Source organism: Notolepis coatsorum (genome assembly GCF_963971535.1).
Source record: "Notolepis coatsorum genome assembly, chromosome: 7".
NCBI lineage: Eukaryota > Metazoa > Chordata > Actinopteri > Aulopiformes > Paralepididae > Notolepis > Notolepis coatsorum.
This window is the reverse complement of record NC_140171.1, coordinates 134,485,827-134,513,809: the sequence shown is the minus strand read 5'-3', so window position 1 is coordinate 134,513,809 and position 27,983 is coordinate 134,485,827. Positions and strand designations below refer to the sequence as shown.

Sequence of the window (27,983 nt, the reverse complement as noted above, 5' to 3'; positions counted from 1 at the left end):
GGTCAATGTCTGGTAGCAGTCGCTGTCGCTGCCCCCTGTTGTGGGGCCTGGAGGCTGCTAGTCGCTGCCCACTGTTGTGGAGCCTGATGGCCGCTGGTATAAAGGACTGTCCGAGGCGGTTAGTTGAGTGTCGGGGGGGGATGAGTCTGTGGCTGAACGAGCTTCTCATCTTGACTAGCTCGTCGTAGAGGGGGTGGTAGGGGTTCTCCATGATGGCATCCAGCTTCCTTATCATCCCCCTCTCTACCATCACCTCAAGTCTAGGTAGCTCGACTCCCACCACGGAGCTAGCCTTCCTCACCAGCTTGTTGAGCTTGTTGGTGTCCCTTGAGTTGATGTAGCCTCCCCAGCATGCCACAGCATAGAAGAGGATGCTGGCCACAATGTTCTATTGTTCTATTATGAACATCATACTGTAACATCACAAATGTTGCTGTTAATACAGTTTTCAATAAATCAATAAATCAAGCACATCACAAATGTCTAGAATGTTCTATTATGACAAGTACATAAGTCAGTAAAGTCCAAAACATTTAAAATATAATTCCACAGACATAACTGACATACCCACATAATTATAGTGTCGGTAGGTGGCGGTAATGCCCCAAACAGTTGGTGGCCGACCGCCGTAAAACCCCAAGAAGAAGAAGAAGAAGAAGCGAGCCCCGGAAGCGTGAATACTTTCGACAACAAATGTTTGTTTCCGCGTGCGAGTTTTGCGCTCTGATTGGTCATGTGACATGTGCGCCAATCGTGGGATAGCAAGTTCTGCGCCTATTTCCTTCGAAAGAGTGCCTAAGCTTAACTGTCGAAAGAAGGGCAGGCCGGTGTAACGGCCATATGAGTGTTTTGGTTATTGTTATTATTATTATTATTATTGGAATGTTTAATATTGATTGGATTTAGATAAAGTCGTTGAACCGTCGTATTTGTCATAATAGGGCCTTCTGGAACCTAGAACCTTCTAGAGCGTTGTGGTGATGTCATAATAGGACTTTCTAGAACATAGAACATTCTGGAACCCGGGCGTGACATCATGTTAGAACGTTCTGGAACATTCGTGATGTAGCTGGATGATGTCATAACCGAACATTCTAGAACGTTTGGGTCTCTATATATAGCCACGATTCTCTCTCTCTGGCAGTTACATTTTTCGACCGGACTGGATGGACCCGAAAAGGATGGACTCAACAAGGATCTGAAGGCAGAAACCAGCAAGTAGATTTACGGCTTGCGCCCTACTAAGGAATTTCCTGTGTGGAGTCGGCGGTGACTTTTGGAGACTGGGAAAATACAGTTTTCTTATCTTGTAGTAGTATTGACAGGAATATTCAGGAAAGTAGATTTAGGACCACTTCTGTAAAGAGAGACTTCGCAAATAAACCATTTGGCTATCCTTAAAAAAAAAAAAAAAAAAAAAAAGGGCAGGCGTTCTATCGCCATGCTCTAAGACAAACTCTGAGTCTAACCTTAACCAACTTCGAAAGAGCGCCTAAGCTTAAGGGGAGACACTGCAGGTGAATAGGGTAAAAAAAATTAACTAATAGATATCACAATGAAACTTCCCCAGTTGATTACTTATATTAAGACAAGACTTTTTTGTATTACAAGTTTTCTGAAATTGTATGTTTAAATATGCAAATGAGGCATGATCTACTTAAATATGCACTAATTTGCATATAATTCCAGGACAGAAATCTGAACATTGGATAAAGCCATTTTCAAAATTATAGTTTCATTTTGTTGACATATTAGAGCCAAAGGTTATTACAGAGGGGATTTTGGATATCTCTTATTATCACTCCATAAATCAGAAAATACTCCATTCAGTCAATTTTTATGGTAAAATTCCATATTTCGCCATGTTTTTAGGAATAAAATGTGATATAAATCAGGGTATGAATGCGATATCAACAAACCCTTCTGTAAATACCTTCAGAACATAGATATGAATAGAACTGGAAGGTTTGGTGTATGTGAGTGCTACTGAAGTGGAGATTTCTGGCTCAGAGTATGAGGAAAAACTCTTAAAACTAATTTTTGGGAAAACGCCTTCAAAGTTCTGTATTGTAAAATGCCATACTTTTTTTTGTTTTTAAACAGATATTTACAAACACAATACCTAATCAAACCATTAGTAATAGACAACCTAAACACATGCCTGATAACTGAATAATAATAATAATGATGTTATTGAACTGAACAGAACTACACACAGGCTACAAACAGTGTAGTACAGTGTAGTACCCCCTAATAGGCAAAAAATATTTGAATAGATATCACTATGAAACTTTCCCAATTTGTTATGTACATATAAACTAAGAAAAAATATATTGCAAGTTTTCTGAAATTTATGTTTATATATGCAAATGAGGCACTTCCCCATTAAATATGTGCACATTTTTATGGATGCAATAAGGCAAAATGATGTAAAATAAACAACTAAATGTGTGTTATTGACGTTTTATTGTCACTAGTTTCATAGAAGACATGTTTAGGAAGCAAAATATAACAAAATCTCAAAATCAACAAAAAAAGTATATTTGACTATTCACCTGCAGTGTCGAGATGCTTCCAGCTGCAGCACGACAGCCCAGCGCTTACAAGCCCCGCACATAGCAACCCCTCGCTTCCATTGGCTGATTTTGGTCACGTGATTTGGGTCCCACCCAATGGCTGAGGTCCCCTGCGCTTAGATACCCCTCGCTTCCATTGGCTGATTTGGGTGGGTCACGTGATTTGTGCAACCAAAACATTACGTGAAACTAAGTGAAGAAGAACACTAACAGATATAAAGTTTATAAACAAAATGGGCGCATCTTTCATCGGCTGCAGCTGGATACTATTAGCAGTGTCTCGCCTTAACCAGTGTAGACACTTGCGGTCCCACGATTGGGCGTACATGTCACATGACCAGAAATGACCTGACCAATCAGAGACGCGGAAACAAACATTTGTTGTCAAAAGTATTCAGGCGCCCCGGAAACGGAAACGAGGTCCGCCATTTCGTTTTGTCGTATTTAGTTCGTGCTTGTAATCGATTGGCGTCTGTGTGAAGTTGAGGTAAACGTTATTTACCAACAACCAACGCATGTTGTAAGTCTAGCAACGGTGATTTTTGTTTTCTTCTCTGCTATATTTTTTTATTCCGTTTGACTTTACAATCTAAGACTTGTCGTGAAGCTAGCGTCGTCGGTTGGGCTCTACTAGCCAACGCGCCAGCTAGCTGCTAATCAGCTCCACGTCGAGGCCAGTCGGCTAACAACGTAGCGTTTAGTGACCGTGTCGTGAGTGGCGCTTATTATAACAGCCAGAGCAAACCATGGGCTCGTCTAAGAAACACAAGGAAAAGGGCCGAGACAAGGATGCCGGCGATGAACGCCGTCAACATAAGAAACATCGCCACAAGGATCGAGTCCGAGATGCGGAGCGGGATGGAACAACTCGCGACAAAGAGAAGAGAAAACGGTCCCGGTCCCGGGAGAGGGGCGGCCGGGAGGGTCGCAGCAAGGGCAGCGGGGAGCCCCGGGGGAAGAAGGAGAAGGTACATGTCCTAACCCAACCCCCTCCAATGTACAGTAAATGTCCTAACCCAACCCCCTCCAATGTACAGTAAATGTCCAAACCCAGTAATACGCGAGACCCTCTTCTTGGACCTAGTAAGGTCTCGTCGATAATCCAATGTACAGTACTGTATTTGTAAATCTGGTATGTCATAAATGTCTAGATGTAGCAGTACTGTCTATCCGTATGTCATATGTTATGATGAATTGAAAATGGGGGACCCTGATGTAAACAAGACGAAAGTCTTTCTCTGGTCTGCGTCCCCTTAACAATTGTGTGTATTGAGCCGTACTGTATTGTACCCATTCTGCAATCTATTAATAACATTTTCAATTTCAATTCAATTCAGGTGGAGGCTGGACATGTCGTCGATAGTACAGACATTCAACCAAAGTCTGCAAGCGGAGATGCGTCACTCAGCATTGAGGATACAAACAAACTTCGTGTTAAGCTAGGTTTGAAACCTCTTGAATTAAATGAAAACAAAAGGGAGCTTGGTACAAAAGAGGAGCCACTTGTGGCAGAGACTATCAACCCAGTGTATATCAAGCAGCAGAAGGAGATGAGGGAGAAACTGGCCGCGATGAAACAAAAACGACTCCTGAATCAGAAACTGGGGAAGGTGAAGCCCTTGGCAGCAGATGACGACTGGTTGGACAACACCGCTGCTTGGGTGGAGAGAAGTCGAAAATTGGCAAAAGAGAAAGAACTGGCAGAGAAAAGAGCTAAAGTTCTGCAAGAGATGGACGAGGAGTTTGGCGTGACTAGTCTCGTGGAGGAAGAATTCGGACAACGTAAGAAGGAGGCCTACACATCCAGAGATCTAAAGGGCCTCACAGTACAGCACAAGATTGGGTCATTCAACGAGGGACAGACTGTCATCCTTACGCTACAAGACAAACTCATACTCGATGAGGAGGGGGGCGATGTACTTGTAAATGTTGGACTCGTGGACAAGGAAAGGCATGAAAGGAATGTGGAGCTTAAGAAGAAAAAGCCAGATTACAAGCCCTACGCAGAGGACGAGAGTGTGGACGACATGGTTACGTTAAAACCCCGCAGCGTTCTGGCCAAATATGACGAGGAGATTGACGGCGAGCAGAAGAAATTCTTCCGACTGAGTACAGGTGGGCTGACTTCCGGGGAGCAGGAGCGTGAGCTCCAGGCCATCAGAGAGACCCTCCGTAACCAGGCCCAGACCTTGGTTATGCCGCCTCTTCCTCTAGCCACGGAGTACTACACGTCACAGGAAATGGTTGGCTTCAAAAAAACAAAGCGGCGTGTCAAGAAAATCAGAAAGAAGGAGAAGCACGTGCCGGACGAGCTCGACGACACCCGCAGCACTGATTTTGGCTCCAGGGCACGTGGTCGGGGACGTATTAAGCGAGAGGATGAGGAGGACCCGGAAGTGATCGAAGAGGGGAGCAGTGTGACACCGGCTGTTCCCCAAATGTCCGATGACATCAGAATGGCAGAAATGGACTTCAGTGACGAAGAGGAGTTTGTAGCTCCCGAACCGGCTGTGATTGAGGAGGATGAGGCGGAGCAGGAGCTGCAGAAGCAGCTGGAGAAACAGAGGAGGCTCAGACAGAGGCAGCTTCTTAAAGACTCGGGGGAGAAGGTGGTGGAGAAGGTGGCAGAGCAGGTGGCAGAGCAGATGAAGGAGCTGCTTGACAAAGGTGATAATGACGATGACAACGACCCGGACAGGAAGAACAACATTGTTTTCAATGCCACCTCCGAGTTTTGCAGGACTCTGGGTGATATTCCAACATATGGCCTTTCTGGCAACCGAGAGGACCAAGAAAACATCATGGACTTTGAGCAGGAGGCAGAGAGAGATGATGCTGGTGGCTCAGACTCTGAGTTGGATGAGAACCTTGGTTGGAGCACAGTCAACCTCGACGAGGAGCAGAAACAACCCGATTTTTCCACAGCCTCCACCACCATCTTGGATGAAGAGCCTATAGTCAACTCTGGCCTGGCTGCTGCCTTGCATCTGTGCAAGAACAAGGGTCTATTGGACACTCAAATGCAGAAGATAGCCCGTGTTAGAGCACCGCCGGGGGGAACGGCTAATGATAACTATTGCATTGAGGACAAGATGACCATTGATGACAAGTACAGTCGTAGAGAAGAGTACAGAGGCTTCACACAGGAGTTCAAGGAAAAGGATAAATATAGACCGGATGTCAAGATTGAGTATGTGGATGAATCGGGGCGGAAGCTCACTCCCAAAGAGGCTTTTAGGCAGCTTTCACATCGATTCCATGGGAAAGGTTCTGGCAAGATGAAGACTGAGAGGAGGATGAAAAAGCTGGAGGAGGAAGCACTGTTGAAGAAAATGAGCAGCAGTGATACCCCTCTAGGAACGGTGGCTTTGCTTCAAGAGAAGCAGAAATCTCAGAAAACACCGTACATCGTCCTTAGTGGGAGTGGGAAGAGCATGAATAATACCATTACCAAATAAGTGTGTGTTTATCTTGAAGGTAATGACCCCCCATTATCCCATACACAACATACCAACACTTACACACATACAACCACACACAGGCTATTTTATGTAAAAATGTATGTTTTGATTTGATATTAGATTCTTATGCCTTTGCTTGAAACAAAGTTAATTATTGTAGTAAAGCACTGTTAAATAAATGGATAAAATCAAGAAAGTATTATGGTTTTATTTCTGTGTAACTAACTTTCTACTTTGCTAGGACTTAACCCTTTCACTACCACACTACAGTTAACCGTCTGTAGTGTGGTAGTGAAAGGGTTAACCTTCTGTGCCGTGGTTGTGAAAGGGTTAACCTTCTGTATTGTCTCAGTGAAAGGGTTAAACCAGGTTAAATAGTATACTACTTGTACACTAGGCTAGGTAGCTATCCCTATAGGACTGCCATCATACCAGTCAGTCTGTCTTAAATATTACAACATAAACACATTTGTCCCCTGTTGAATTTTAAAATGTTGGTGCTGAAACTGTTCAAAATACTTTTATTAATTTGTGTGGTGTTACTTCATTACTACATTTTATTTTATAGGATATAGTTCATGGTTTTAATATTTTACTTAAATAAATCCTCCCATACAGGATTATAGCGTTAGCCTTGCTTTTACACACTAGTACTGCCCGAGCACAGTGTGGAGTTGATGGTGCCTGTGAATGCCATTTTGAGTCCAGTTTCTGAGGTGTCAAACAGCTATCCGGTAAGAGGAGATGCAGCTTCACTCCTCCACTATTGGGACAAAAGACCACATGGTAGTCCAAACATTTGGTCGCAGAGGAGAGGGGAGAGTTTTTTTGGACTTGGTTGGGATGTTTTTATGTGTACATTTCGTTTCATAATAATAATAAAAAAAAAAAAGTACAAGTTTTGACATACAAAAAGGATAAGTTACTTTAAAGCTAACTTCTGTTGCATGTTTTATCTTGGCCTTGAAAATATATGGGTTTTTTAACAGAATGTGATTATACCAGCAAGTATGGTAGTTTTGTCTCATGCCAAACCATTAAAGTGCCATTTTCATCTAATTTTGCCAGAGCAGACTTGGGTGGAAAAGTGCATTAATGCATAAAAATATAACGTGCACTTGATTTAAGTAAATTTGTCTGTATCTGTATTTAAGTTTTTGGCAGATTAATTGGATAAATATCTACTTTTTATCTGCTGCTGTTAAAGAAGCCCATTTTTGTTAATGGTCCCTTTGCTTCAGGGTGTCTGGACAGAATAAGATATGATTTATATTAGGTAGGTATTTTAAATGTAGTCCTATCGCCACCAGCCTCTTATGTTTTCTTTCAAGCCTTTATGTTTGGCACTAAACTAGTCTGAGGCAGTATGGACCGAGACAAATGGGAAATCTATTGTGTCCATAGCTAAATTAGATTAAAATGATAGGTCTTACTTCACTTTGGTGTAATAATTGGACGTTTTTGGCATGTATTGTGTGGGTTCATAATTTAACCATCACCATTGGTCACAGTGACCACTCACTTTTATTTTAAATTAAGTCTAAAAATCATAGAAGTGGGTATTGATTCTATATCCAGGGTTATTCATTTGAACAAGTCACTTAATGTGTGCCTGATCCAATAATCAATATGCTATTCGGAGCTTTTAAGAAAAATCTTGGATGACCAGTGATGATTCATGATAGTGGTGGTTGAACTCCTATAGAGGTGGTCCAAGAAGGCCCTACAGAGAGTGGTGCGCTCAGCCGAGTATTGCTGGTATTGCACTACCAACCCTGCAGGTCCTATACAACAAGAGGTGCAAATCCAGGGCCTGCAGGATAATGAAAGACCCTCACCACCCCAACAACAGCCTGTTCATGCTGCTGCGGTCAGGCAAACGCCTGCGAACACCAGTAACGAGGACAGAGAGACTTCGGCTCAGCTTCTTCCCCACACTACACGCTCACACACTAGCAGCCACTTTAACATGACACACTAGCAGCCACTTTAACATGATTACACACGCTCACACTTATGGACACTTTACAGAAGGAAAGGTCACTTTAAGAATAGTATAGTATAACTTGAGATTGTATAATATAGCATTGTATAGCAGTGTACATAAAGACCCAGTGCCTCATCCGTAGCCAACAGTGTACTGCACTACCACAGGACCTAGCATGTCCTACCATGCTCTGTAAATAACTCATGTACAGATACCGATATGCCCTACTTTGTTTACTTGTTTATTGCACAATGTCGCTCTATTGGTTGGATTCTTATTATATATTATTACTATTGTATTATGCACATCGTTGCGGGCAAGACCCCCCGCATTTCACTGTATGCCGTGACAAATAAAACTCTTGTATCTTGTGTCTGTGCTGGAAATATTCAGTGATTAGATAATCAAGGTATGAGTTCACAAACTAATCATTGCTCTACTGCAGAAGCAAGTAGGAAATACGGTTCCTCAAGAGACTTGTGGGTTCCCCAGAAGAACCCAAGGGAACTATATATTACATATTGTTTGTAGTTTCAAGTTTCCTTGGAATGACCTAGGAGCAATACATTAATAATATGGATGGGTAGTAATATTTGAGTGCTACTGAGTAATGAGTACACTATACTCATTCCTTACCCATAGAGGGCGTCAATACCCCGTCTAATCTCATTCAACTTCACTAAAAGGGAGCTCGGCAGTGTCACTAGATGGCGCTAATGCAACAATTGCGGATGATGCCGACCGCCGTGAAACTTGACAGAAGAAGAAGCTCAGCAGCAATGTTGTTGTTGCACCTGCGAGCTAGTTAGCATCATCTGTAGCATCCTATGCTCCTCGACACCGGCGGCACAGTTGATGGCTGTGGTCTATCGACGGTAATTATTATCTCGAAAATTACTTAACGTTACCTTTGCGACTACCAATACACATACCATGAAATAGAAACGCTAACGGGACAGCATGACGTGCTCTTCGTTGCTACTAGTACAATGTTCTAGTTTAGGCTAGCTAGCGTTAGCTCGTTTGACAGCTCCTGTCTTATGGCGTTAGCGACGGGGCACTAGTGTCGAATACATTTAGCCTGTTTCCCCTCGAAACGCCACGCTAGTGTTGACTATTTCTTGATTGAATCATGTTGTGTGATGAAGTTAACGTTAGCTAAACAATGTATGTCGTTAGTCATGGCTTATGTGTCTAGATGTAGCTCACTTTACTTAACATGCAGCTAGCTGACTGGACTCTCTAAGTGAGTAGTGGTCTATCTATATAGAGGATGATCCGGGGGGTCGAGCTGTACTCGAGACCCAGGCTGCCCTGTGTGGTTATAGGCCGCAGCCAAATTAAGGTGTTTAGCTAATGTGCGAGATGTAACGTACACATGATCGGCTGATTTACATTAAAAACACTGACGTTGCCGTCAGATATTATCCACCCAACCTTAATGTGTCTTGTGTTGTAACGTTAGCGTTGGGCATGAATGTTTGCACCAGCCAGCTCATACCATTATGATTGATTGAAAACTTTATTAACAGATTGCAGAATGGGTACAGTACAGTACAGCTCAATACTATTACACACAATTGTTAAGGGGATGCAGACCAGAGAAAGACTTTCATCTTGTTTACACCAGGGTCCCCCATTTTCAATTCATCATAACATATATGACATACACGACAACATACAGATAGACAGTACTGCTACATCTAGACATTTATGACATACCAGATTTACAAATACAGTACTGTTTGTGATACAAAAAGAGTCTAAAAAAGAGAGTATATACATTTGATGTAGAAACTGTACACTGAACCTTATTATGAGGAGTTGAAGTTTCCTTTTAGTTACACGAACCTGCTAATGTGTCTATTACTCTTGTCGTATGTACAGGAATGCAGTCAGCTGGTAAACTAGTTTAGATCGCCTCCCACATTCATTTCTGCACTGCCAAGTTAAAGTAGAGGTTCACATTAACACATCAGGCGCCATAAACGTCGTACAACGGGTTTCAAGGTCATGCGAATTCTGCCAAACCGCGGCATACGACGATATTGATATCATATTTCATTTTTTCGCCATGGTATTCATAATTCCCTCACCCAGCCTCGGCTGATACAGTGGAGCCTGCACAACTCAGCAACGCTTCAATACTGCCGCCTGTTGGATGATCGGGCGAGTTACAACCAGAAATGGATCTCTGGTGATCTCCGTGCATCTGGGAAATGCGTCCGGCACTTGCATATTGTTGCGGGACTCTAGACACACATCCGTGTATATGGATCGCTGCCATAACTCAATAATCGATATGATTTGGGCATTTATTATTATTATACAAACCGGAAATGGATCTAGTAGATCGCCGTCAAATAAGTGGGATCTTTTTCCTCCAGTCTCATCGGCGAACGGTAAGAGGACAGTAACGTTATTTTCAGCGTGTTTGTTTATTATTATTAATGCAAACTGCTCTGATCAATATATCACCCATACTACATAAAGCATTTACTGACTATCACGGAATTATAAACGACCCCTCCCCCCCCCCGTTTATCCGCGCATGATGAGTCATAACGTTTAGGATCATGTACAGTTGAAATGTTTAATATAGCGTGTATCGGCAACAAACGGCAGTTGATGATCTATATATGCGTTTATGCCTATAACTCACATTCTAGGAATTACTGCAGAAAACGATAAAAACATATTTATATTCTAGACGGTATTTTCGTATGAATCTATGAATGAAAAAGTATAACGTTCCTACATCCTGAACGATAGATAATCGATGTCAATTTAGCAATACAATTAAAAAAGTTATAGCCCTGTAAAGAAGGTGAACATCTCCATAGGCTTAGAGTGGTGGCAGAGAGTGATATGAGACGGGCAAACTCCGTGGCAGTTAATGTGTTAAAGGAAAACGCCAACATTTTGGGAAATTAGCTTATTTGCCATCTACCCTAAATGTTGGAGTTTTCCTTTAACCTTTTTAGTTTTTTAGCCTGGTCCTTTTGGACAAGTGGGCTCCAATTAAATCAGCCAAACGTTTCTTTATACTTCATCACTTAGTTCACATAGCTGTTGTTGATAGCAGCTAACCTTGCCAGTAATAAAAAAATAAATAAAAAAAAAAATCCTGTTGGAAATGTTTGTGCTGTGCTATGCTGCCTTTGTTATGTATGGTGGAATCTAGCAATAAGACTTCAATTACAAATGCATATCTTTGTAATTAAGGTGCAAGCCCCAACGGTTTGTGACACAACGTGATGAGACAAAAAAAAGTGGAACACACAAACCTCATGAGGTCACTATAACAAGCATTGAAAATTGAAAATTCAGATGGCCATATCTCGTAAAACGTACAGTAGAAATGTGAAACTTGCTACACATTTCCTCATGATGATGAGCATTTAGCCTCCTCCATAAAGTCTGCCATATTGGCTTTTCCTCGATTTAGAATTAGTTGAAAAACTTTCTTTGTTCCTGCCTCAATTTGAACAAAATTTGCAGGGTATGTTTATGGGACAGTCATTCATTTGTTGTCCAACCCAGCTGCATTTTTTTTAAAAGCATGAGTGCTGTGAACAAACATAATTTTGGGAAATAGTGCAAAATACAGACATGAACATCTTAAGTTGCTCGCATGATTTTCCAAGAGTTTCCAATACAGTAATAGTTGTTCAGTAATGTCTGTCACCAAAAGTTTGCAGAAATGCCAGAGATGCAGCTATTTCCATTTTCACAAGCGTCGCCCATAGAGTCTCATTTCATTTTATGGCAATCTTTTTTTTTACGAGTCCTTAATTCTTTCCAGTTCACGAATCATAACATTAATATAAGTGATTCGCCTTGCACCCTAGGTTGCTTGCAGCTATATATTTTTTATTTGTTCTTTTTGTCTGGGTTTCTCATCTCCACAGGCCCTAACCTCACACTGTGAAGCTACGGGCTGTCATGATGTCTGAGCCCAAGCCGCCCACTCCCACCCCTGGAGACACATACAAGGGCTGGCTTTTCAAATGGACTAACTACATAAAAGGTTACCAGCGACGATGGTTTGTCTTGAGCAATGGTTTGCTGTCTTATTACAGGTAAGATCTATAAAGCATTGTTTAATTTAGGTGTAGCTTAATATTTGCCACTGGCAAGTCAGATGAAATTCCCTCCCATATCAAATAGGGGTGTAATAAAATATTGATACACTTGAGTATCGCAATATTTAGTTTTGAGATACTGTATTGATTCTAAAAAAAAACACGTTGGTTTTTAATGAACCCTGACCTGTTTATGCAACAAGAAGTAAACTTTGGTCCATTTAGAATTTGTATGTATTTTAAGTTGAAACCGTCTATTACTGGTTTACTAAGGTCGCTTTCACATATAGTTTGGTGGACTCTGTGCGATTCAGGGGGGTGAAGTTGCAACATTGTTGCATTCTTCATTTGGTTCGGTTTGCTTTCACACTGCGATTTGTCAAGTGCACCAAACTTTCTGAACAATGTCACACGATCGAAAAGGGCGCTCGTCTATTGGATATATAGAATCCCCAAAACAGGCTTCAGGCACAGCTCTACAGCGCACATACACACACACCACAAAATCGCAAATTTTATCGCAATTGCAATATCTGTCAGAAAAATCGCAATTAGATTATTTCCCAAAATCGTGCAGCCCTAATATGAACTCATGCACAACCAACAAAAGCAACGGCTCATTCTAATTCTATCTCTTCCTCCAGGACCCAGGCAGAGATGGGCCATACGTGCCGGGGCACCATAAACTTAGCCACAGCCAACATCGCCGTGGAGGATTCGTGCAACTTTGTCATTTCCAACGGCGGGGCGCAGACCTACCACCTGAAGGCCAGCTCGGAGGTGGAGCGGCAGCGCTGGATCACTGCCCTGGAGCTGGCTAAAGCCAAGGCTGTCCGCATGCAGGCTGAGTCTGGTGAGGGCTCGAGCGAGATGAAGTGCAAACGGAAGAAAGAGTTGCTTCTAGATAGGATTACAGAATCGAATCAAAATCAAATTTATTTGTAAGGCCCGACAACACCCGTTAATGTCCCCATGGGCCGGACAAGTCTTCTTTAAACAAGTCAAGAAGAAACATCACAATAAATCAAGAACAAGACAAAAAACACCCTGAAATCCCAAAATAAAATGTTAAATAAATAAATGCAACACTCCCAGACATACCGCACGCGAAGGTAAGGAAAAACTCACTAAAAACCTAGCAATAGGGGGAAAAAGCACCACAAGCAATGTGGAGGGGAGAAACCTTAGAAGGGCCGTTCAATGCGGGGATCTCCCTTCTTAGATGTCTGTGATAGTAGTGTTGCTATAAAACAGGCGAAACATTTGCATACATCAACATTGAAGTGTGTACAGTACTTCAGCAGTTGTGGATTCATTGTAGTTCATACAATGTGTTATTCCAGAAGTATATGTGACGAGAAGGGGCCTCATGGTGTTTTTATTGGAAGTGTTTTTCTCGTGTTTTATCTTGACCTTTTCTTCCTCCTGGCTTCTCTCCTCAGATGACTCTGGTGATGATTGTCCTACATCGCCCCCTACCTCCGGACAGGGTGGGGGCAACCGAAACTCTGAGGTCCAGTCCACACTACGCATACTTTGCAGCAAGGTGGAGGACCTCAGCACTTGCAATGACCTCATTGCCAAGCATGGCTCTGCCCTCCAAAGGTTGGAGCTCAATCCGTCATTCATCAGATTCAGTAGTTTTCCATCTTTTGCACAGAGAAAAATAATAAATATTACCGGTGTAGGGGCGGCTAGGTGGTGTAGTGGGCAAGGCACTCGCCACCAGTGTGGAGACGCTAGGATTCGCGTGTTCGAATCCAGCTCTCCACATTGTTTTTCAGTTTGGCTGGTCGTCCGCAGTAATACACATTGGCCGTATTACGGGGAGGGAAAACTGAAGGGTGGGGATCGAACGTTGTGAACAAGCGACTCCTACAAGTCGGTTGGTGCGCCTGCGCAGTAGAATCAGGAAGTGTCGGGGGCAGCGTGAGCCTCCCACACGTTACTCCTCGACACTGAGAGATCGAGCTGCGCAGGTGAAAAGATGCGACTGCTGTTACCTCAAGTACCGGAGGGGACTTGTGCTATGTATGACTTAGTCCACATTGCAGCCGGCTTGTGGGAGGCAAGAAACAGCGTTCGTGACAGGGGAGGGTTGAATTGGATGATACGAAATTGGGATGGGAGAAAATATGGAAAAATGGGAGAAAAAGTGGATAAAAAAAAAATATTACCGGTGTATCTATTTACTATACAGCAGTAGAATGAAAGCAAAGAACAGATGTGAACCAAAAACCAAACGTTTTCTTTCTTGGCCGTGTAAAAGGCCTGAGCATGACAAGATGACATAAGAGCACACTGTGTGAATATGGTCAATAACAAAAAAAGTTATAAAAAATCCTGTGGAACCTTGTAGAAGCTGATTTTGTTTTTAATGTGCTGCATCCATCAGGTCCCTGTCAGAACTGGAGGGGAATCGTGCAGGAGGAGACACGGGGGACAAGATCAGACAGGTGACGGAGAGGGCAACGCTGTTCAGAATCACCTCCAACGCCATGATCAATGTAAGTCACCCGAGAGTTGACCCTTTCACTGCCACACTACCAAAGGGTTAACCCTTTCACCGCAACAATACAGAAGGTTAACCCTTTCACTGCCACACGACAAAGGGTTAACCCTTTCACTACCACAGTACAGAAGGTTAACCCTTTACTATCACACTACAGACGGAACCATCTGTAGTGTGATGGTAAAGGGTTAACCTTCTGTACTGTGGTAGTGAAAGGGTTAATTAAGATAAGATATTCCTTTATTGATCCCCTTGGGGAAATTCAGGCATCATAGCAGCATGGGGGATGGGGGGGTAGGTAGTAAAAACAACACAAGCAGTGTAAACCAATAAGTCAATATAATTTACTATCTAACTAACTGAAATATACAGTATTCATAGTATCACATAAGGTAGTGTTATAATTTACTATCTAACTAACTGAAATATACAGTACTCACAGTATCGCAGTATTCACATAAGGTGCAGTATGCATAAGGTAGTGTTATTGTCCTTTTTAGGTTCATATTAGTTCTAGTTGGATGTCTGGCAGCAGTCCCTGCCCACTGTTGTGGAGCCTGATGGCCGCTGGTATGAAGGACTGTCCGAGGCGGTTAGTTGAGTGTCGGGGGGGGGGGGGGTATGAGTCTGTGGCTGAACAGACTATATTATACTATACTATATACTAATCACCCCCCCCCCCCCCCCCCCCCCCCCCCCCCAGGCATGTCGGGACCACCTGGCCGTGGCGCAGGGCCACAGTAAACGCTGGCAGAAGGCCCTACAGGCCGAGCGGGACCAGAGAGTGAGACTGGAGGAGACCTTGGAACAGTTGGCCAAGCAGCACAACCACCTGGAGAGGGCCTTCAGAGGAGCAACTGTCCTGCCCCCTTCACTCAGCAACCCTGCCATGGACAGCAAGGGTAAAGCTCTCATAGATCACTTGAGTTTAACCTCTGACCTCTGTGGTGTTGGGATGACTTGAGTTTAACCTCTGAGGTGTTGGGATCACTTGAGTTTAACCTCTGACCTCTGTGGTGTTGGGGTGACTTGAGTTTAACCTCTGAGGTGTTTGGATGACTTGAGTTTAACCTCTGAGGTGTTGGGATGACTTGAGTTTAACCTCTGACCTCTGAGGTGTTGGGGTGACTTGGGTTTAACCTCTGACCTCTGAGGTGTTGGGATGACTTGAGTTTAACCTCTGAGGTGTTGGGGTGACTTGAGTTTAACCTCTGAGGTGTTGGGGTGACTTGGGTTTAACCTCTGTCACGCAGGTGTGGCCATCTCCCCACACCACAAGCTCTCACCCTGGACCATACTTAAAGGTGTAAGTGGTATTTTTCTTGTTAAAATAAGTGGTCTACAGGGCTGTCAGGTGGCGTAGCGGAGATTGCGCTTGTCACCAACGCAGGATATGCTGGGTTCGAGCCCAGCTCTCGGCGTTGCCAACAGCTTGGCTGGCCGTTCACACTAATACAATTGGCAGTATCCTGAATTTCCCCAAGGGGATCAATAAAGGAATATCTTATCTTATCTTATTAGGGGGTGGGGAAGCTGGGGGGTGGGAATCTGGCGTTGTGGACAGCGACGCCTACAGGTCAGGTCTCGGCGCTTGCTAAGCGGGGCAGGACTTGGTGGAGATAGCGTGCCCTCCCACGCGTTACACTTCACCAATGAGAGTCCTCGCTGCCAAGTGAAAAGACGTCACTGGCTGTCGGCGCACGTCTCGGAGGAAGCGTGTGATCGACTCGGGACGCCCTTGTACCGACTCGTAGGAGAACATGCATACAGCAGCCAGGTAGGGGAGGGGGGGGAATTGGCACAACGACTAATTGGGATGGGGAGAAAATCAGAGAAATCAGAAACAAAAAAAATAAATAAGTGGTCTACATGTTAAAATAATAAGGTCTACATTCCGACCCAGCCATCACTGTTTGGTCTGTAACATGGGTCTTCCAGTCCCCCCGCTCTGCAGTAAACACAAAATAATTGTTCTGCTATCCTGTTCCCACTTTATCCAATCAGGATAGAGAACTCGACCAGTGCAGTAAGCAAATTTGGCTTGGCAAGATTTCTTGAAATAAGTAAAAATATATAGAGTTCTCCCTCCTGATTGCTATTGTGATGGCTATTGGAATGTAGAGCTATTCTACACGTATCTTAACAAAATAATACCACTTTTAAAGTACAGCAAAGATTAAGGACGGTAAGATTAAAGTGTCAAAAGATTTGCAGGCATTCTGTGACATCATTGGGATGTATCCACGTGCCCAGAGTTTTCGCTGAATAAAATATTCAGTTGGATTTTAGTTGACTGGAGAAATGGTTAGAATTGTGACCTATGCATATGATAAGGATGGCATCTCCTTCTTTCTGTCTGTCGTTGCTTTGTCTCATTCACTCTTCTTCCCCTCTTCCATCAGGGTCTGGCGGCTCGGGGAAAGGTGACGCCAGTGACGAAGATGAAGAGAACGAGTTCTTTGATGCCATGGAAGACCCAGCAGGGTTCATCACTGTCCCCGCTGACCCCAAGTATCACAGGTGTCTCTCTCTCTCTCTCTCTCTTTCCCTCTCTCCCTCTCTCCCCCTCTCTCTCTCTCTCTCTCTCTCTCTCTCCCCTCTCCCTCTCTCTCTCTCTCTCTCTCCTCTCTCTCTCTCTCTCTCCCTCTCCCTCTCCCTCTCCCTCTCTCTCACCCTCACCCTTCATTGGTCTCTTTCTTTCTTTAACTCAACCTACAACTGTGTCTCTAGCCATTTTATGTATAGACCACTTTCTTTGATGGTTTTTAGTTTTCTCTTTGTAACATCTTCCAATTATATCTGTCCACCAGGAGGTCTGGCAGCAACGTTAGTGGGCTTAGTGAGCTTGGAATGGATGATCAATCGGTAGGTGCATATGAAGACTTACATTCCTTTTGTTTGTTTTGTTTGTGAGCAAGCACTGATTCATGCTATATTACCACCATGTAATAAGATGCACACTTTTAGAACTGTATATAGTAATCTTTATTTTCGTCATCTTATTTTATTCTATGCTAAATGTATTGTATTTGTATCTTGTTTTATCTGCACTGCACACTTTTAGAACTGTATATAGTAATCATCTTCAGTCATCTTATTTTATTCTATGCTAAATTTATTGTATTTTTATCTTTTATTATTAAGATGGAAGCTGCTATGGTCGAGGACCACCATAAATATAATTTCACTGTTCTTGCTGTAAAGTACTGAAATAAGTGACAATAAAGGAATCTGATCCTGAGAAATATGCATGTCTGCGTGCCACAATTCCTATCCAATCATTTTCCTTCTCCTCCTCCTCCTGTAGCTTGACGAACAGTCCTTGGCGTCCAACCCGGAGTCTCCACAGTCCCTGGAGACGGAGCCAGCGAGCCAGAGGCGGAGCCGTATCCCTGACAAGCCCAACTACTCTCTCAACCTGTGGAGCATCATGAAGAACTGCATCGGCAAAGAGCTCTCCAAGATCCCCATGCCTGTAAGAAACCACGCCTTTTCCTGTACTGTACTCAGGGGTTCGCACAAGGTCCTTTCATGATGAAACATAATACCTATTATATACATTTGATTTGGAAATAGTAGCGTGTCCAGGCAAGAAACGCCAACGCTTATAGTAGAATTCACGTTGCGCGCTATTACTCGCTTCCCAGGAATTATCCCGGATCACTCTGAAATTATACTTGTATTCACCACGGGATAACGCGCGAACGTATGCATGAAAAAAAAGTATCTCTTTTTTTGCATCTTGGACGCAAGAAAGTCACTGTGAAATGACCATAGTATTGTCCCCATAGCTATAATATAGAATATAGATATAGCTCTCCAAACATAGTGACGCACAGTGAAAATATGTAATGGAAACCTGGCATGTTAGCTACAAGGCCAAGACTAATAGCTGGCGCTGAATGAGTTCAAATGAAAAAGTGCTTGGAAAAGTACTTGAAAGTCTTTGAATTTAATTTTGCAATGTCTGTGGGAACCCTGTGTACTACCGTACTGTAGTGTGCATAAACTGCCAAACGGTTCTTTATCATGATCCTTGCGAGAGTGAGCTGAATTTACTTATGTCAAACCCCACCCACTTTCCTTGATCCTCCAATCACAGCTGTTGCTTTCCGGTGGGAGGAAACGGGTCTTATTGAAGGATCCAGAAAAGTGGGATCGGTCAATTATTATAGAACATTTCTCTATCTCATCCCCCCCCCCCCCCCCCCCTAGGTCAACTTCAACGAGCCCATCTCCATGCTGCAGCGTCTGTCTGAAGACCTGGAGTACTACGATCTGCTCGACCGGGCGGCTAAGTGCCAGACCTCTCTGGAGCAGCTCTGTTACGTGGCGGCCTTCACCGTCTCCTCCTACTCCACCACCGTCTACCGCACGGGCAAACCCTTCAACCCCCTGCTGGGGGAGACCTTCGAGCTGGACCGGCTGAGCGAGTGTGGCTACCGCTCCCTTTGTGAACAGGTGAGGGAGGGAGGGGGGGGGGAGATCTAGCTTAGAATAGAAATCCTTTAATAATCCAGAGGGAAATTCGGCACTACAGATCGCTCACATTGAACAACAATAAACATTTTGGTAGTCAATAGGACTAAAATAAGAATATTACAAATAAGAATAAAGAGGGTGGCTGATTGGCGCAGTGGGCAAGGCGCTCGCCACTGACGCAGGATACGCTGGGTTCGAGCCCAGCTATCAGCGTTGCTACCGGCTTGGCCGGTCGTTCATACTAACACAATTGGTGGGTGGGGATTGGACGTTGTGGACAGCGACTCCTACAGGTTGGTTGGGTGACGCCGGTGCGGCGGAAACAGGAAGTAGCGGGGGCAGCGTGAGCCTCCCACGCGTTACTCCTCGCCACTGAGAGTTCGAGCTGCTGCAGTGAAAAGATGCGACGGGCTGCCTCCTCGTGTACCGGAGGGGACACAGGGCTCTACGCTAACCTTTTTCCCAAGGAGCACATGTCCTCCTAAATGAAAAAATTTAGGAGCACACAAAGAAATTTAGGAGCACACAAAAATATTTAGGAGCTCAGTGAAAATATTTCAAGTAACGAGAGTTTATTTTAATTTTTTTTAAATAAATGTATATTTGTACTGTGCGTGCGTGCGCAAACGGGACACATCTGTGCAATAGCACATACCACCAAAGTCACTGGCCCACTGTGTGCGTGTGTGTGTATCTGCGTGTGCAAACGGGAATGGGACACAGACATTTGAACTATTAAGTGATTAATGCCTACTGTGGCAAAGTTGTAGGCCAACAACTAGGCCTAATAAAAAAGGCAGTGACATTGAACTACTGCTACAAAAGTAACAGTCACTTAACTTTAGCTTTTGCCCCTTTTATGCATACAATGCCTATGTTTTGGCTAGTGTTGCTCTTCTAGAAAAATAATCCTTTCAGGGTTGCCTATTGAAATACTGTACACCTCCAGTACAGAAACATTGTTTATGAGTTTGCGTGTCAGGTAGACCATTGATTGACAGTCGATTCTGCCAATTACGTCACACCGCTTTCACCCACTTCTGCTGTTGATAACGCTAGCCAAGTTAGCACACACACATACACACACGCACAGTGGGCCAGTGACTTTGGTGTAGGGGTGTAACAATGCATCGCAGTGCATCGATCCTAAGGGGAAAATTCAACTGCATCGATTTGAAAATGTTAATCGATTATAATCGCAATTTTAATGTGTACACAGTGTTGCTATTCTCATGTCCGTTACAGCCAACACAACGACATACGCTACTGCATCAACATTATGATTAACAAAGCAAGGCATTCGTTTGTTGCATTAACGTTATATTACTATTGCTATCGATAAATCTAGGTGTTCTAAAATCTATTGCTATTGGTAAGACTAGAATAAGTTAACTTAATGTTACTGTCTCTGAAAAGTCTCGCTTAGGGCAATGGCGCACTGTCCGGAAGTAAAAAAGCAAATGTGAGCTTCCGATTGGTCATTTCCTTTATTTCCCTTGAAACCAGTCACGTCACTCTACTGTGATTGGACCGTTGGCTTGAGTGCAATGTGGGAGTTGTAGTTTTTGAACGATTAGCAGCGGAGAGAAAAAAGTACGACTGAGGTTGTAATCTTCACTCGCACACTGTGCGAGTAATTGATTTTTCCGGTTCACATAATATTAGAGGCAAATGCGAGTAATATGGTCGCACTGTAGAGCCCTGGGACACACGTGATGCAAGGCTTCTATCCTCACTACAGCCGACCAGTGGGAGGCATAGTCTAGCAACGTTCAAGACAGGGGAGGGAAGAATTGGATAATATGAAATTGGGATGGGAGAAAAATAGAAAATGGGGAGAAAAAGTGGATAAAAATAAGAATAAAGAATAAAATACGGTCCGGGATATACATTCTGGTATGTATATACATTCTAAAATCGTACATACTGGTATACAACTATCCAGCCAAGAATATACAGTAAAATGTACAGTAATGAGTGTAAAAGTGTAAAGTGTCCAGGAAGATTGTGAGAATTGTAAAAGTGTCCAGGAAGATTTCGCCAGGCTGTACTATCACCAGTGTTGCGATACTCATATCAACTCTGGTTGCACGCACGCTAATGATGCCACGTGCGCTCCCAGGGGCGTGCGCGCGCTCCCGCGCATGCGCATAAATGTTCCCTCGCATAAGGACAGACAAAGACGGTGCCTAATTGCCTCTATGAATGGCTGTAACACCTGACGACCGGCGCTATTGATATGCAAAGTAGCCAGGTGGGTACTGCGAGTTGGCGCGTGCAGTCGAGTGCAGCGCATTCCTGTGTGCACGCGCGTGCACATCCGTGCGTGTGCGTGCACGCGCTTCTGCTCACAAAACTTTGGTTGCACGGTGTGCAACCTCGTCCCATGAGCAACACATCACTGACTGTCACCCTGTGCTCAGTGATGCAGTGAGGCACAGTGATGCATTATAGCAGGGGTGCCCAACCTTTTTTGAACCAAGATCTACTTTTTAATTTGCCACCTATCCGAGAGCTACCAGCCCAAATTTGACCTACTCTCGGCTAGTATTAGTAGTAATTAGGGATGCTCGATATTGTCTTTTTTACCTATACCGATATTGTCCAACTCTTAATTTCCGATACCGATATGGTATGCAGGGTCCCCCCCCCCCCCCAAACTGAATAATTTCAGGTAATTAACATTACATATCTCTTGTTGTGTAATTAACACAACATTATGCATACTTTGACAATAAATTAAAAAAAAAAGTATTTGTTCTTACTTGCCTGGGTAAATAAAGGTTAAATAAATGTAAAAAAAATAATAAGAATAAACCTTTTTTTTATTTTTTTTTTAAAACCGATACCGATATTTTCCGATATCACATTTGTATGCCAATATCGGCCGATAATTTCGGTAGGCCGATAATATCGGACATCCCTAGTAGTAATAGTATTAGTAATACCCATTCAATATGCACATGACAGAAAATATTATATGGCATATAATATTTTCTGTCATGTGCATATTGAATGGGTATATAATATAATATGATATTTTATATATCATTGTAACGGTGTAGTGTAGGAATTACAAGAATGACAAGACTGTAACTTCTCATGTTGGGCATGCAGGCAGCATGACTCATTTATTTCACACTCTGCATACACACTGACATGACAACACACACACTCAATTCAATGGGCATGAGAAAACATATGTTTACATTGCCAAAGTGGAACAATACAATCAAAACAAAAATGATATGTAGAATTAAAAAGGAATAGGAATGATGTGTAAACAGAGCTGTCACATTGCAACTGACAACACACACAGTCAATTAAATTAAACTAACACATGTTTACATTGCCAAAGCAAAAGTGGAATACAATCAAAAAACAATTCCACAAAAAGGTCTGTCAACAGTCACTGATAGTTCTTCTTTATCTTTTTTAGAATTAAATGTCAGTCATATATGTCATCCTCACTGTCTTGCTCTGAATTGTCAGATGTATTTACAATGCAGTGCACTTTTCCATCAGTGGGTTTTCTTTTGCTTTTTTGACACACTTTTGCAAAGTGATTCTGTGATCCACATGATTTGCACGTAGGCTACAGAGAAGATGCCATTTAGTTCAGCTTGCAAATGCTGGGTAATGTTCTCTGCCCCTTGGATGAGAGTTGCCACAGTATTTGCATGTCGCTGCTGTCGGGACAAACTCAAAACCCAACTTTTCAGCAGATGAAAAAACGAACACAGATGTGAGGGTGAATAGAGTTAGGAGGTTTAGACAGATGATCGGTTTAATGCTTTCCCATTGTTTAAACTGTGTAAAACCCACACACACATATGGAGGATGATCTACGGAGTTGATTTATATAAAAAAAAAAAAATGGAGTTATGAGGTTTTGTCCCGCCAGCAGCGATGTATAATCTGTGTCTCCAGTTCTGGGTGAATAGCTCCGTCTCCCTTGGTTATGCCTGACTTGTTGACTAGCAATGGCGTGAACAGCGTCGGTGCATGGGCTCGCTATCTCCATCGCTCTCACTCCCATATCAGCCTGTTCCGCTGCTCGGCACATTTCAATAGCGGTGATTAACGTGAGCCCTTTCTCTCTCTCAAGAGTCTGCGTTTTATGCTCTCGTTAGCAACACCTAGTACAATTTTGTCACGAGGATCATTTCATCTCTTAGATGCCCGTACTGACACGTTGCTGCCTTTTCTCTCAGTCTGGTCACAAAACTGTCTATGGATTCGCCTTCCTCTTGTTTGCTGCTCCCGAACACGTACCTTTCATATATGATGTTCTTTGCCGGTTTGAAGTACTTTTCCAACATATCCAGTATGACTTTAGCGTCCCCTTGATCCTGTTCGGTGAGATTCAGGTTGTGACGGTAAATTCCCATCATGCTCCTCAGAGTTGCAGCCTGAATGTTCATGTCCTTCTCGGTTATACCCGTAGCGAGTGCATAGTCCTCGTATTCGGCACGGAATATGTCCCAGCTGACGCTCCAGTCGCCTGTGAAGCTCATCAGGGAGGGGGGTGGAATATTAGCCGCCATGCTATCTGACAATAGCCCAACGTTACTTGTCTCGGTCTCCGTAATGTTGTCTTCAGAACCGGAGTCAGACTGTGACATAGTCAGCTAATATGTACATACATGGACGTAAGTTCAACTACTTCTGACACCATGTTTGTGTGGATGTTTCTACGGCATGAATAACGACTGACACAAGTATCAAGTTCAGCGTCTGTAATCAAAGTGCTTCACATTCCTCTACATCTGGGGTATTCATGAAAACAACAAAAGCAAGCGATTGCCGATCGCCTCGATCTAACTAGACCCCGTAACAATGATTTTCCAAAAGAATCTCGCGGTCTACTTGAAAGCAACGCGCAATCTACCGGTCGACTGGTTGGGCACCACTGCATTATAGAGTCTAATGGCTGTCGGAATGAAGGACTTCCTCTGCCGATCAGTGTTACATCTAGGCTGCTTCACAATATAAATGTTTATTATTCAGAGGAATGCAGTGCACACACAATCAGTATAAAGATATGCTGTATATTAAATATCTATATAAGGTTTATGCAGAGCATTGGAATGATAGGTTGGTACACAGAAAAAAGATGAGTTAAAGGACACCAGACTATAAAGTCGATGCAGGACATTAGGACAATGTACGTTACAGCCACACTCAGGGGTGCAGTCGTAATATCAGAACTGCCTGGACGCCACGTGCACGTGCGCTCCCGCGCATACATGTTCCCCCGCGTGCGCACAGAACAGATGATTATTATGCATAAATAGTAGGACACATGTTTGTATAGGAAACTACTAGTTTTAGTTTAGTTTTTGTAAATATTGCCTTGAAATAGAGAAGCTGAAAAAGGTAGCAGGATGTAGCCTTCAATATATAAAGAAATTATATTGTCAACAGATATGGTTGAAAAACAAACAATGTTTTAAATGTAATTGTAGATACAATATTGTAGTTACAATTTCTTTAATTGAATTAACTTAAACTAGAAAAGTAAATGCAAACTAAATTAACAATGTAACTTACAGTTTATAGAAGGACAGTTTCCTTCTGAAGCACAACTTGATGCCTCATCCTTCCAGTCGGGACCATTTGTCACATAGTAGGAGCTCCACAGATCAAGCAAACCCCCACAGGGCTTGTATTTTGGTTTTGCACTTCTCGTTCTTTATGTTTATTGGTATCCTATTATTATGCAAAGTCTAGGTGATGGATAAGTGCCGGTACTTGGCGCACGAGTCGGCACTTATTGTGAACGCATTTTTGTGTGCGCGCGCGTGCACATCCGTGCGTGTACTTCTGCTCAGAAAACTGCTGGGACGGCGTGGTACCGCGTGGGACCACCACTGCTCCACTGGCCACACTTAACAAATCATAGAAGCAAACTGTAATTTAAACTCCGGTTTTATCACACCATCTAGTGGCAGCTGTTCAAAACGACACCTTGCTGTATTTGGTGTAAATACTGTAGACAAATGGATTAACAGACAACAATTTAGGAAGATGGGAAGGGTTTAGGGATCACTGTGTGTCGTGGCCATATTTTACTTTCTTTGTGTTACGAACTAGATCAGTTTAGGGGTTATTTATTTTGGCGATCCAAGCTCTGGCCCTAACCTGACGTGTAGTATTGAGGAAAAGATGAGGAAACGGAAGAAATGGTCTGGTTTTTAAAGAAGACAGAGAAATAACGGTATCGGGTTGGCTTACCAAATCGGTACACAAAGATCACAACCAGAGCTGTGTCTGAGCTCTCCTGAGAGGTCAATCCCATAATTAGTTTTAAGTTTTTTAGTTTGTTGGTCCGGTGACAAAAATAACACTGGTTTTATAAACAAACAAAGAGTCCATGGGCATATTCCTGTAGTGCGGCAATGGCTAACTCCCTGGTGTAAGTAGAAAAAGGGTAACCACTGCGCTCAGACAGGTGCGTAGTCCAACATTAATGAAGTTACAAAAAATGGAGTAGGGACCGCACTCGAGGAAAATCGTTGTTTTTATTTTTATATGCACAAGTTGTATAACGCACAAAACCTTTTCAGCCATCCGGCCTTCGTCAGTGTGCATCAGTGTGCTGCTGGCGGTCAATGTGTTAATAGGTGATTGGTTCCGGCTCCCAGTGTACACAAGCGCGCACATTCCCACACTTTTATCAACAGCTTTACCCATAATATTTCTCAGTACAATGAAAGCCAGCCCATATAAAATGTGAATGAAAGAACAGAACTGGAGAAGGAAATTGAGGAAACTCTTCTATTCCACTCATCCCTAACACTGTCTTGTCATATTTTTTTAAAGAGCAAAAGAAAGTAAATATCATCCAGCTCATCCTTAGTAATCAATTGTTTCATTAGAGAGAGCACATTATGCATCAATGTCTCCTCATCCCCCTGTGTCTCCCGTCCCTCTACCCCCCACAGGTGAGTCACCACCCACCTGCGGCCGCCCACCATGCCATCTCTGAGAAGGGCTGGACCCTTAGTCAAGAGATTGCCCTGGCCAGCAAGTTCAGAGGGAAATACCTCTCCATCATGCCCTTAGGTAAGCATGAATGTCTGTGGTAAATATAAATTGAATTCATAGATCTGTACAACACGCGTACATACACACACACACACACACACACCAGGCATTTCACTATTGTTTTAGTGCAGCAGAAGCCGGCCTCTTAGTCAACTGATTAGCTGATATTCTTAGTTACAAAGTCTTACCAAATTAAAGTTAAATCTGATATAATATATATATATATATATATATATATAGGCAGAAGGTTGTTGGTTGCTTTGAATTAATACTTGCTGAGTGAGGGTGGAAGGATTCACATCGTTTAGAGCTTTGGTTAATGAACAATATTGATTGATTGAAAATATTTATTAACAAATTGCAGAATGGGTACAATACAGTACATCTCAATACACACAATTGTTAAGGGGTGGCAGACCAGAGAAAGACTTTCGTCTTGTTTACATCAGGGTCCCCCATTTTCACTTCATAATGACATTAATGACATACGCAACATACAGATATATATCTTGACATTTCTGACATACATGACATACAGGTATACAGTACTGTTACATTTGTGACATACAAGATATGCAAATATACAGTACTGTTATCCTAACAGAAAATCCTAACAGAAAATATATACATATGGGGGGGAGGAAACTGTACATTAGGAGGGAGTGGGTGGGTAGGAGGTGGGATTTGGACATTTACGGGGACCAGTTTCGAATTGCAGCCTCCCGTAGGTGCTCTTTGAGAGCGGTTTTGAAGGTGGGTAGGGATTCAAATTTTTTTTACGGCTGTGGGTAGGGTGTTCCACATTGATGTGGCATAATTGCAAAACGTGTTTAGACCCTTGTTTGTGCCGAATCTGGGTTGAACATGATTTGTGGAACTCCCTCTGGTGTTGTGGTCGTGGTATTCACTGACCTTTGGGAAGTATTTCGACATGTACATGGGTACCTTAGTGGTGTAGTGTATCTTGTAGACCAGGCCCAGGGGTGAGGTGGGTTTTAGGAGTAAGGTCAAGCAGTAGTCTGACCAGTTTGTTTTGTGATGTTTGTAATCTTGTTTTTAGTGCCTTTGAGGTGCTTTGGTACCATGAGGTGCAAGCATAGTCGTAGTACCCTTGAATGAGTCTTCAGGGTATTCTTGTTTACCAGAGCGGAGATCCGGTACAAGAATCTTGCTCGTTGGTTGACTTTTTTGATTACATTGGATGCCATTTTGTCACAGGAAAGATTTTCCTCTATGATGGAACCCAGGTATGTAATTTCATCTTTCCTTGTGACAATATTGTCACCCACTGTAACCGAGAAGCCGTCGGTCTTGCTGAGTTTGTTATTTGAACCGAAGAGAATGGACTCTGTTTTACCCAGGTGTAATGATAGTTTATCAGCGAGCCAGGTGCAGATTCTGCCGAGTTCTGAGCTGAGGGTTTTCTCAACCTGTAACTTGTTCTTGTCAGAGACCAGCAGGGCTGAGTCATCCGCGAACAGGAACAAGTTGCAGTCACAAGCTGACGACATGTCATTTGCATAAATTAGGAACAGTAGTGGTCCTGTATGCTTCCTTGTTGAACACCACAGCTCACTGGGAGGGGGGTAGAGTACCGTTTACCTCTACCATCTGTTCTCTCCCCTCCAGGTAGGATTAGGGATGGGAATTGATAAGATTTTATCGATACGATCCATTATAGATTCTGCTTATCGATCCGATTCTTTATCGATTTCTGATAAATGTATAATTTAAATAAATAAATTGGAAATGCAACAGAACTAAGCTGGTTAGAACTGTCAATCACTCCATTCTGATGGACAAGCTAAAAGCAATTGGTTTTGATAGCTT

General features: G+C 43.1%; 2 protein-coding genes across 4 annotated transcripts in view; both read left to right on the top strand.

Annotated features, from left to right (window-relative positions):
* Window positions 1–3,011: 3,011 nt before the first annotated feature.
* sart1 (spliceosome associated factor 1, recruiter of U4/U6.U5 tri-snRNP) lies at window positions 3,012–6,223 on the top strand. Its single transcript, XM_084319260.1, has 2 exons — window positions 3,012–3,544; window positions 3,914–6,223. The coding sequence occupies exons 1-2, from the start codon at window positions 3,323–3,325 to the stop codon at window positions 6,032–6,034; spliced, it is 2,343 nt and encodes a 780-aa protein (XP_084175386.1). The 5' UTR covers window positions 3,012–3,322; the 3' UTR covers window positions 6,035–6,223.
* Window positions 6,224–8,813: 2,590 nt separating this feature from the next.
* The window catches only part of LOC311232335 (oxysterol-binding protein 1-like), a 47,082-nt gene continuing 27,912 nt past the window's right edge, over window positions 8,814–27,983 (top strand). For all 3 annotated transcript variants that reach the window (XM_084319097.1, XM_084319096.1, XM_084319095.1), the window contains exons 1-11: window positions 8,814–8,899; window positions 11,936–12,106; window positions 12,754–12,962; window positions 13,552–13,714; window positions 14,505–14,616; window positions 15,325–15,523; window positions 17,024–17,141; window positions 17,432–17,486; window positions 17,929–18,096; window positions 18,837–19,082; window positions 26,051–26,171. In XM_084319097.1, the coding sequence (XP_084175223.1) occupies window positions 11,970–12,106; window positions 12,754–12,962; window positions 13,552–13,714; window positions 14,505–14,616; window positions 15,325–15,523; window positions 17,024–17,141; window positions 17,432–17,486; window positions 17,929–18,096; window positions 18,837–19,082; window positions 26,051–26,171 (1,528 nt within the window). In that variant the 5' untranslated portion in view covers window positions 8,814–8,899; window positions 11,936–11,969. The remainder of the gene's footprint in view (window positions 8,900–11,935; window positions 12,107–12,753; window positions 12,963–13,551; window positions 13,715–14,504; window positions 14,617–15,324; window positions 15,524–17,023; window positions 17,142–17,431; window positions 17,487–17,928; window positions 18,097–18,836; window positions 19,083–26,050; window positions 26,172–27,983) is intronic.

What these genes read in the sequence shown, in the direction of transcription:
- sart1 (XM_084319260.1), top strand. Translation starts at nt 3,323, where the DNA reads ATGGGCTCGTCTAAGAAACACAAGGAAAAGGGCCGAGACAAGGATGCC. An exon ending in CCCGGGGGAAGAAGGAGAAG is followed by an intron (nt 3,545 to 3,913) that starts GTACATGTCCTA and finishes AATTCAATTCAG; the next exon opens with GTGGAGGCTGGACATGTCGT.